General features: G+C 33.6%; 1 protein-coding gene across 12 annotated transcripts in view; it reads right to left on the bottom strand.

The window, feature by feature from the left end:
• CSPP1 (centrosome and spindle pole associated protein 1) overlaps positions 1-12,207 on the bottom strand; it is an 86,039-nt gene that overhangs the window by 32,182 nt on the left and 41,650 nt on the right. For 9 of the 12 annotated variants that reach the window (XM_031441527.2, XM_031441529.2, XM_031441528.2 and 6 more), the window contains 3 exons: positions 9,951-10,080; positions 7,972-8,119; positions 95-247 (listed from right to left, as the gene is read on the bottom strand). In XM_031441527.2, the coding sequence (XP_031297387.2) occupies positions 95-247; positions 7,972-8,119; positions 9,951-10,080 (431 nt within the window). The remainder of the gene's footprint in view (positions 1-94; positions 248-7,971; positions 8,120-9,950; positions 10,081-12,207) is intronic. The other 3 variants (XM_031441523.2, XM_031441524.2, XM_031441526.2) reach the window with 1 other exon arrangement.

The raw sequence follows: 12,207 nt of genomic DNA, 5'->3' as shown, positions 1-12,207 counted from the left end.
AGGAACTATGTCAGAGAACAGAAGAGAAATGTTACTGAACAACTTTAGAAATGTGGGGGAAAAAAAGAAAAAAAAAAAGAATGTGATTAAAAACCTGAGTTTTTATTTGCAGAATCTTCTAGGTTCTCAGCATTTGAAGTGGCTAAATTTTGGTCTAGAGATACAACAGCCCTTTTATCTTCATATGTTCTTGCATCTGGGTTATGGTAGGCATCTATATTTTGTCTGTGCATCCTATTCAAATCAGCTGAGAGGGAAAAATAAGCCATTTATTTCAATAAGTACACTTCTATAATTAGTATGCTTAATACATTTTTTTAAAGTAGAGAAATGGAGAGAAAAACAATAGTACAGAGCTGGAATGATTCAGTGGTATCTTGGTGCCCTAAAAACAAACAAAATTATCAAAACTTTTTGAAAATTTTCAAAAAATGATCTTACAAAATAAACTAAAAATTGGTAGAGAACTTAAGAACTTTGACAATCCATAAAAACCATATCCATATCTATATTACTTCAGAATTCTGAATATCTTTAATATAGAACAAACACAGCAACGATTCAATACTAGTCATAGTGAAATTTATCCAACACCATTAGTGTTCCTAATGAAAAAATATCATGTGGAGTGTAGTTCTGAAATGTATCTACAAATTTTCTGACAATCCTCCCTTACAAAATGGAGCTTGATTCCCCTCCCTTTGAGTGTGGGCCACTTCTTATGAAAAGGATACTGCAGGATGGTATATGACTTCCAAGGCTACTTCACAAAAGACATTATGTTTCCACCTTGCTGGACCTATCGGCTTGCTCACTCTGAAGAAAGCCAGCTACCACGTCATAAGGACACTAAGAAGCCCTGTGGAGAGGCCCCCGGGGCGAGGAACTGAGGTCTCCTGAGCCATGTGAGGGAGCCATATAGGAAATGGATTCTCCAGTCCCAACAAAACCTTCAAATGACTAACATCTTGGACTGCCACCTCATGAGAGATCTGAGACAGAACCACCCAGCTAAAACACTCACAAATTACTGACTCAAGAACTACAAGATAACAAGTGTCTGTTATTTTAAAATACTGCATGCTAGGTAAACACAGCAATAGAGACCACATACACATGGCAAAAATCTGAGCACACAAGACTAGGTCAAACAACCAGTCAATCTTATAAACAAACTTGAATGGTTGTAGAACTCAAAGCTTTAACAAGATAAGAAGTAGTTTTTCTCCACAGAACAACTGAGATAGTATTCTAGCAGTGAAAGTAAACTTAAACTGGGTATCAGTGCTTATCAGGAAGCCTGTTAAGTTGAAAGATGTGTTTTTTAATATACATTACAACTAAAACATGGAAAATAACACAGAAACATTACCAAAGAGAGAGTTCAGAGTCAGTAAAGTTCACATCCTGCTGCAACATTTAAGACAGGCTCAACTTAGAAACTGGATAGGAGTTTCGCAGGTGAAAATGGGAGGGAAAGCATAATAAAGAAACAGCTCCAAGAGAGTAAAACATAAATATTGTTCTGGCAACATTAAAGTAGTCCAGCCTGACTGGAGCTCAAAGCAGACATAACACAGCAATGAGAGATTAGATAGGAAAATGCATGCTGGATGCCTATTCTGAAATACTCTAAAAGACAAGCTGACAATTCTCTGTTCTGTTCAAGAATGGAGACAGTTTTGGTAGTTAAAGAGGTAGAAATAGTAATAATGGCAGCTAACATTTAATATTCGTCATTTTTACATTCTGTACAAAAACTTACATGATACGGTACTATTATTTTCACCCGAGTATTATAGATAAGAAAATTTAATTAATTTGTTGAAAGACCACAACATCAGTAAATGTCTGAACAAGGATGTGAACTCAGACAGTAACACTCTGGAGTCCTCAATGATTTCTGAGTATAGAATAATACAGTTGGTTATACTTTGAATACATATAGTTTGGATGTGAAACACAGAGGAGAATGAAGAAGTAATGAAGAAATGGCAATAGCCCAATAAGGCATAATGAATCTCTATTATGGTGGTAATGTGAACAAAAAGAGAATTCAAGGAACACTGAAGAGGGAGAACCTATACTTTAGGCTTATTAACTGACTGGCTATGGGGCATCAAAAGGACTCTGGCATTTTTCAGTTTGAATGATCAGAATGATGATGCTTTTACAGAAAAAAAAAAAGATGAGCTGGGTTTTAAAAGTGAAGGTTGGTTTTGTGTGCTAGGTATACATAATCCACCAAACATCAGGTGCAAAGATTCAGAAGACAGGTTGGAAGTGAAGTGGAGAGTTTTAACACTGTCGGGGACAAAGAAAGAGACTCAAAGATCATCCTTAGAGAAGGCATAAAAAGAAACAAAGGGGCAGAAGAGACAAGGTGGGACAGAATGGATGGACGGAATATCTAACTCAAGGAACACACAATGCCAGAAGACAATCCTAGAACAAAGTTCATGCTCACAGACCTAGAAGAGTTTAACCTAGTTCATAATACACATCCACTAAATGTCAGCTGAAGAGAGAGAACTGCATCTCAGAGAATGCACAGGACTTAAAGGAAGGAACTGTCAACACATAAAATAAAATATCGTGAACAACTGTATGCCAAAAAACTTACAAACTCAGATGAAATGGATAAATTCCTCAAATGACTCAAACCACCAAACTTCACATAAGGATAGATAAACTGAGTATCTCTTTATCTATTAAAGAAACAGAATGTATAATTTAAAACCTTTCTCAAAAGAAAATGCCTAGTCCAGATGGCTTCACTGGTGCATTCTTCCAATAGAAGAGGAAACAACTCTTCCCAGCTCATGCTGAGGCCAGCATTAATCTGATACCAAAACCAGACAACAGTATAAGAAAAAGACAAATATCCCTTATGAGCCTAGATGCAAAAATCCCTAATAAAATATTAGCATATCAAATTCTACAACATGTAAAAAATGCAATAAAGTATGACTAAACAGTGTTTATGCCAGGATGAAAGAGTGGTTCAATATTACAAAAAGTCAATGTAATTCACCATATATTAAGAGAATAAAAAAAGACGAATTATTATTATTTTAAATGTAGAAAAGCACATTTGTTAACAAAATTCAAGACACGTTCACGAGGAAAACTCTGAGTAGGAAGAGAACATCCTAGATCTAATTAAAAAAAATCTATTAAAAAAAAACCCTACAAGCTAACATTAGTCTTAACAGTGAAATACTGCTTTCCACCTAAAATCAGGGACGAGACAAGGCTGTCTGCTGTCGTGATTTCTAAACACTGTACTGGAGTTTCTAATCAGTGAAAAGCCAAGTAAAATAAGTAAAAGGCATTCAGATTAGAAAGGAAGAGGTAAAACTGTTTGCAGACAACATGATTGTCTATGGAAAAAAATCCCAAAGAAACTATAAAAATACTTCTAAAACTAAAGAGTGAGTTAAGCAAGGGCAATGTACAAAAGTTAACTATATCTCAATAAACTAGCAGTGAGCAAATGGATATTGAAATTTTTAAATGTTATCTTTTAAAATGGCATCAAAATACATTACCTACTTAAGTATACAAAATATGCCACAAGATATGAAAACTGTAAGATATGGCTAAGAAAAGATAACTAAGACTAGTTAGTGGATAAATAGTTCACATTCATGGATCAAAAGACTCAGTATTGTTAAATTAAGATGCTGGTTGTCCCCAGACTGATCTACAAAGCCAATGCAATCCCAATGAAAAATCCCACCTTGCTTTTTTTTGTTAAAGTTGACAAACTGATAGTAAAATTTATATGAAAACACAGAGGAAATCAAGTTGCCAAAACAATCCTGAAAAAGAAGAACAAAGTTAAAAGACTTAGGTCTCTCAATTTCGAAACTTACTACAAAGCTACAGTAATGAAGAGAGTAATAATGGCACATGGACAGACATCCAGATCAATGGAACAGAACTGGGTGTCAAGAAATAATTTTATGCTCAACTGATTTTCAACAAAGGTATCAAGGCAATTCAATGTGGAAAATGTTCTAAAATTGACTGTGTGGTTTTAGCACAACTCTATGAATACAGTAAAAACCAATGAACTGTATATTTTAAATGGATAAATTCCATGGTATGGGAATTATATCAACAAAGCTATATATATACAAAAACAAAAAAGACACAGAAAGATAGATAACCTGTCAGACTGGAGGAGACTAAAGACACATGACAACTAAATGCAATTTGGAATCCTGGACTAGAGCCTGGAACAGAGTAAGAACATTAGGGGGAAAACTGGTGAGAAACAAAGTTTATAATTTAATTGATAGTATTATAACAATTTTAATATCTAGTTTTGATCACTGTGCCAAGATTATGTAAGATGTTAGCATTAAGGGAAATTAGAGTACTCTCTATAGTATCTTTGCAACTCTTCTGTAAGTCAAATTATTTCAAAACAAAAAGTTACAATGAGCTCTCACTACACATTTAGTAGAGTGACTAAAGTTTTTAAGATGAACAATTTCAAGTGCTGATGAGGATTTAGAGCAATGGCAAATCTCGTGTTTTGCTGGTAGGAATGCAAAATGGCCCAACCACTTTGGAAAAATGTTTGGCAGTTTCTTACAACGTTCAACATACACTTACTATATATCCCAGCAATTCCATTTGTAGGAGTTTACCCAAGAGAAATGAAAACCTATGTTCACATGAAGATTTGTAACTAAACATTTATAACAGCTTTATTCATAATAGCCTCAAACTGTAAACAATCCAAAGGTCCATCAACTGGCAAATGGATAAACAGTCGTCGTACCTTCCCATAAGAGAATACTATTCAGTAATAAAAAGAAATACATTACTGAAACAAACAACATAGATCAATCTCAAAAACATCACATTAGGTTAAAAAATACATAAAAGGCAATACTATCGTGCCAGAATGCAGATCAGAGGCTGACAAGGGTATAGTGTCAGGTAAGTTGGAAATGTTCTGTATCTTGATTGTGGCAGTGGTTACCAGAATCAGCTGTCAAAACTCACTGACAATACACTTAAAAAGTGAATTGTATTGTATGCATTGTATCTCAACAAACAGCATAAAAATAAACATAAATCTAACTGGGCAAATAAAATACATAAAAGAAATACAAATACTTAATCAATCTTGCTTAAGAATGCTTGTTTAATCTCGCTATTAATCAGAACTATGAGATTCTTTTGCTATCTTCCAAATTGGCTAAGTATTTTTACTTTTTTTAACTTTTTTTTTCTCTTGGTGTAGTTTTTAAATTTTTAACATACAATAGAGTCATGTAACATCACCATGATCAGAATACAGAACACTTCCATCACCTCCAAAAACTGCATCATGCTGTTGATAGTTACTTTCTCTCCTTAGCCAGAACCTTTGGTAACCAGTGATTTGTTCTCCATTTCTACGATACGTGTATATAGCCTTTACAGAGGGGCTTCTTTCCCTTAAGCCCTCCCTTGAGAGTTTTCCAAATTGTTTCATGCATCAACAGTTCATTCTTTTTTACTGCTGAGCAGCATCCTATCGTATGGATGTACCACAGTTTATTTCTATTCACTCACTGAAAGACATTAGAATATACTTAGTTTTTTATGGGAACTTGAATAAAGAATTTTAATGAATAAAGAACTGAGAAAGGAAACAGATTTTAAGTGTAGTACAAATAATAAAAATGAGAGTTATTTACTTTAAAAGGGTTGATGATATGTTACAATTGTATGGGTAAAAGATTTTGATATTTTATTAATAACTAGTTTACCTTATAAAGAGATCTTTCTTAGAGAGCTAAGATAATGGTGAACATTCAATTCTTTCATTTCTTTGTAATAAAAGATCAAAGATGAAATAGGAATAATTAGAAAAGCCAGCAGCTGAATTAAAGTCACCCAGCACACCACCTGTTATATGGTCTCGGCCATCACATGAAGTGAAGCAAAACACTGACTTTTACTACATATTTCAAATATAATGGACAAATTATGTTCCCTCTCTCTCTAAAATATAACAGTCACATTCAAAACAAACTGATATTCTTTAAGTAATGAGTTTACATGCTTTGAAAATACCATTAAAAAAGAGTTCCTGCATTTGATAAAATAGTACACCTTTTCTATTTCATGGCTTGACTATAGCACTAAATAAGCAAACTAAACATTACCACTCAAAATAAAAATCTCAAAAAAGTTTGCTCCATTCCTGTTAGATAAAAGCAATTCTAAAACAATATTTTATAACTCAATAATCCATTCTTATTCTACTCACTTCTACCAATTAAACACATACAAAACACTGTAACTGTGTTGTCTGAACTAGAAATAATCTTACTGTAAAGCTGGAAAGTTCTAAGAAATTATTTTATTCTAGTGCTTCCCAAAGTTATATAAGCATCTCCTTCATGGTTACTGTTATGTTTCTATCAATTCACAATTTAAATTTATTACAGCAAAGACTAGGTAGATGCTTACAATCTCGTGTCCTCCTTCTGGGTATAAAGAAACAAACTTTCCAGGCCCCCAGGCAGTTAGGTTAGAACCTTATAACTAGGTCTGAATAATGGAACAAAGACAAAAGTGATACTCCTCAACTTTTAGGCCAGGCCCCAACAAAATTCTCAACTTGCTCTCCCACCCTCTGGACCACATCTGTGCAGCCCAAAGTGAAGGACTCCAAAGTGGAGGAGTAACACAATGGAAGAGGCCTAGATTCCCCAGTCACCTCTTAGAGGAGAACCACCCAAACAGCATCAGAACGCAACTTAAGTGAAAATTAAACTTATACTGCCTCAAGCCTTAAGCGTCTGAGAATTGAGAGTTGTCTGTTATAGTACTTTTTGTTAAATGCCTTTACTTTCAAAGGAAATGTTATAGCACTATCCATAAATGGAAAAATCAGTGTTTTTCCAATATATATTCAAATAAACATTTATTTCTAAGGTTAAATGTTTATCTATGTATTACCTAAAATCACGTCATCTATAAAGAGAGTAAGAGTTCTAGTCTGCCAAACTATGAGGAAAGTATTTACGAGAAGACAGGAAAGGAACAAATCCTTTGGGAAAGAAAAGAGTTATCTAATTAATTTAAGTGGGCCTCAAATATATCTTTTTTAAAAAGCCATCTTTAACAAAGAATCAAAGGCATAATACTTAAGAACTCTAAATATTCAATACTCCCAAAACATCTTCTGATTGTATCATTCAACTGTCCTTACAATACATAAAACTAAAGAACGTGAAATTTACATTTTTACCATTTTAATGGATTTCTAGTTATTCATTTCTCATTTCTAATTAAACAATTTTCAAATACCCATTATCTTTCTCTGCTTTTATTCTTAGCTAAAAGCTAATCAGAGACTCTCCCAATACATGCAAGTTGTATAAAGACTCTTTTCAAAGTGCTTGTTGTTTGATTTCTAGGTCAAACATTTTGACTATACTGAAAGATAGATCAATATAATTCTGCAACCTGCCAGAAAATTTCTGAGACAAAGTCTTTATTTTCAAACGAGTTCTTGCATTGTGCAGCTATATGGCATATATAAATTAAACATAACATCCTACCACTACACCAGATCATGTATTCTGAAGATGTCTACCAGCTTAAAAAAAAAAAAAACTTGCAATAAAAAACTTTTATTATTTTCACTAGAAAATTTAAAAAAATTCTAACGACTAGTTTGGGTAAAAACTTGCCAAATAACATGAGCTTTTCTCTGCAACTGAGTTATCATCAGAGATGAAAAATTTGTTAATAAAAATAAATGAACAGTAATCTGAAGAAAAAAGGCTTTTTAACCTGCTATCATGTTTACTATTAAAACATCTCTTTCGCATTAAGTTGCATAAAAAGAGACCTTGCCTTACAGACTGATTCCCACTTCTTTCTACTCCTCATTGTTTTAAAAAGTAAGACTTGGTTTCTTTCAGAAAAAACAAACCAATGGAAATAACATACTTATCAGATTTCCTTTTGCATCTCTAAGAGGAGCACCACCTCCACCTTTCCCCCAGGGGTTATAACTTCTCATTTCAGCTTCTAATTTAGCTTCATATTCTTCTTTTTCTTCCCGTTCTCGCTTTCTTCTTTCTTCTCTTTCCCGAATCTTGACAACATTAAGAAACATTCATAATAAGTGCTCACAAGTATTCTGATTCAAGAAGTTAGTTTTGATATCAGATTTTATTTTATTTTTCTTATTAGAGAAAAAAAACCAAACATTTTTTTTCCAGTATGTTTCACTATAAAATTTAATAGCACAAATATATGTAATACCCAATCTAAAAATACTTTAATAGCTGAAAAATACAGCTGCTACTCCCTCATATCATGTCATTTGAGTCCTTTCCAGCCACTGATGCCACTTTGGACTAAACCAACTCCTTCCTCCCACCCAATGCTTCTACCTGAGCCATTCCCTCCCTAACCTCACCAGTTCCGTGGGGACTAACAGGATCTCCCTACTTTCCTTTTTTCACCTACCTTTCATGGAATCCGGCCAGCCACAAACTACTCCCCACACCTCATGAGACCTGGGCCAAACACTCCCTACACCCCATCAGACCTACCCTACCCCAGGCAAACGCCACTCCCAGAATTCAAAGATATTGAAGGTTCAGCGCTCTGTGGAGAATGCTGGGCTACTTTAAGTACACTTCATGAAAGCATACAAAACAAATACAGTCTATCATCATCAAGCATAAGCACAGGGTTGGTCTCTAAAGACATATAGACAGGCAATGAATAAATATTTACATTTTGGAAAGTTACTTTTAAAATCATAACCTATACATGGAAAATTTAAGTAACTACTCCAGGAAGGCCAAGAAAGTCATCACATACATAAAATAAAATTCTAGTGTTAGGAAGTCTAGTTTTGTCAGTGGTGTTTTTAATATGATCATTTGAAAATAGACAAATGCAGTCTTTGTAGAATCCTAACACACAAAAAATAATGTTGGTAATTCTGTATTTTTTTTTTAAATTCCATCTTTCAAGGAGGTTGCCCAATGTAAAAACTGAACAAAAAGAGTTTTAGAAGAAACCCAAGTGAAACCTTGTAGAAAAATACCTCAAGTGAACATACTACTTAGAGTTGCAGGGTCCTCTCTGGAGGAAATATGAGTATTCGCCCCAAAAAAACTCATACATTTGGTAAGGTTACTCTTAAGTAACTAACTCTCTTCAAATGTTACAAACCACAACAGAACACTAGCCTCCTTCCTAAGCATTCTACCTCTTTTTTCCCTTCTCCTTAGTTCATAGCCTCATTATTCTTAGATTACAACACTCAGAAACATCTTCAAGACCCCTGCTCTTTCCTCATTCCCTAAATCTAAGTCCAATCAATGAAATCCCAGAAGTGTCTCTTCAATGTCCTTCCCATCTTCCCCACCTGGTGCAGGGCCTTGTTACCTCCTGGCTGGACTACCTCAATAGTTTACTAAAAAGTTCTCTGCCACATCTCTTTCCCAATCGTCTACATCACAATCAAATATCTTCCTAAAGCCTAATTTGCTCACACCCAATTTTCTTTCATTCTTTGGCTTAAAATTCCTCCCTTTGGCTGTATATAACAAGATGAAACTGAAAACCTTTTATTAGCTAGTCCTTTATAATTCAACACAATCTAACACTCCAGCCCCTTCTCCAACATCATTTCCACTCCCTGAATACACTAGGAATTTCATATTTATTCGCTGTATAACATGCAATTCAAATATTATCAACCACATGAAGCTCTCCTAATAGCCCTGGCAATTATTCTCCCTGTCTCATGCATTCCAGTCTATCTACATCAAAACTTTTCATACTGAATTATAAATAACTGGTATTTTTTTCTCCTCTGCCATACTCTGAGTTTTAAGGAACCACTGTACTAACACATAAGATGTTCAACATTAGATGAATGAATGAATAAATAAATGAATGAATACCTGTTGTTGCAAAGCTTCTTGGTAAGACTGAAGTGACTGTTTTGAAGGCTTTGGTTTATCTTCAAAAAACATTCCTGAATTTATTGCTCGATCACTTGTAATTTTTAGTTCATTCTGTCCAACCGTATTCCTATTAAATACACAATTAATAATCTAAATCCATTTATGACAAAGCAAGAAGACAATGTAACACTCCTTTGAAATAGCATGGCATACAAGTACATTTAAAATAGGAGAAGAATTTCTCTATAGATCAAAGAGAAATCCTTAAATAAATGACTTCTGTCTCTGCCTTCACAATTAACGGAACTTTCAAATTTACTGAACCCATTTCTTGACCTAGGTGGCAGTTACATGCAAGTAAAACTTTCACATACAAGTGAAAACACTTTCTGACAATTCATCAAGCAATATACTTGTGACTTATGTACTTTTCTGAATGCAGTGGAAGTCCCTCAATACTATAACTAAAGATTTACTTAAAAAATGTACTCTAATATAAGTAATAACTTCTTAGCCATTTCAAGAATAAAATATAATTACAGTTAAAAAGAAAGTCTGCCTATCCCAAATAAAATTAAAAATTTTGAAAAACTTAGGACTTGAAAAAAGAAAAAATTAAAACATATTATGGTAATATAAATCTCAAGTAATAAAGTACTATTTGTTTAAATACATGTCAAAATACAGTAATGTAGCCACTCTGAAGAAAACAATATATTTTAAATATCTTAATTATAAAAGAAAAATTCAAATATTATTTTTAAAGAATTATGAAAGACTATAAAAGGCTCTGATTTCCAAAAATATCATCTCTTCTCATTTTTTTTTTTTTTGGTGGCAGAAATAAAACAGGTTTTTAACTTTAAAAAAATTATTTTTATTTTTTATACAATTTTTAAAGGTTACTTTCCATTTACAGATATTACAAAATATATATTCTCCGTGTTGTACAATATATGCTTGATCCTATCTTATACTCAACAGTTTGCTCCCCACCCCAATGGTAATCACTAGTTTGTTCTCTTTATCTGTAAGTCTGCTTCTTTTTCTTAGATTCCACATATAAGTGATACCTTACAGTATTTATCTTTCTCTGTCTGACTTATTTCACTTAGATAACACCCTCCAAATCAATCCATGTTGCAGCCAACGGCAAATTTTCATTCTTTTTTATGGCTAAGTAGTATTCCACTGCGTGTGTATATATGTTGTATACATATACATCTTCTTTATCCATTCATCTCTTGATGGACATTTAGGTTGTTTCCATACCTTGGCAATTGTAAATTATGCTGCTATGAATACTGGGGTGTATGTATCTTTCCAAATTAGTGGTTTTGCTTTTTTTTGGATATATACCCAGGAATGGAACTCCTGGATCATATGGTAGTCCTATTTTTAATTTTTTGAGAAACTCCATACTGTTTTCCACAGTGATTACACCAATTTGCATTTCCAACAACAGTGTATAAGGGTTCTCTTTTCTCTACATTCTTGTCAACATTTGTTATTTGTGTTCTTTTTCATCATAGCCATCCTGGCAGGTGTGAGATGATATTTCATTGTGGTTTTGATTTGCATTTCCCTGATGATTAGAAAGGTTGAGTACTTTTTTCAGGTGCCTATTGGCCACCTGCATGGATGGAGAAATGTCTGTTCAGATCTTCTGCCCATTTTTTAATCAGGCTGTTTGTGTTTTTGATGTTGAGTTGTATGAGCTGTTTATATATTTTGGACATTAACCCCTTATCAGTCATTTCATTTGCAAATATTTTCTCCCATTCAGTAGGTTGTCTTTTTCATTCTGTCAATGATTTCCTTTGCTGTGCAAAAACATTGAGTTTAATTAGGTCCGACTTACTTACTTTTGCTTTTACGTACTTTGCTTTAGGAGACTGATTCAAAAAATTTTGCTACAAGTTATGTCAAAGAGTGTTCTGCCTAGGTTTTCTTCTAAGAGTTTTATGGCTTCTGGTCTTACATTTAGCTCTTTCACCCATTTTGAGTTTATTTTTGTACACAGTGTTACAAAATGTTCTAGTATATGCCTAGGAGTGGAACTGCAGTGTTGTGTGGTAAGTATACATTTAACTTTTTAAGAAACTGCCATTTCCTGCAACTGCTTTTTATATATTGATTTTGTGTTCAGTAATTCTGCTAACACTTCATATTACTTCTAGTACTTTATCTGTATATTCTTTTGCAAATATGAGTTTTTCTCCTATTTTCTAATCTTTGTACCTATCTTCCTTTT

This window comes from Camelus dromedarius, chromosome 30 (genome assembly GCF_036321535.1).
Source record: "Camelus dromedarius isolate mCamDro1 chromosome 30, mCamDro1.pat, whole genome shotgun sequence".
Taxonomy (NCBI): Eukaryota; Metazoa; Chordata; class Mammalia; order Artiodactyla; family Camelidae; genus Camelus; species Camelus dromedarius.
Note: the sequence above shows the minus strand (reverse complement) of the source record. Positions and strands in the feature narration are given on the sequence as shown.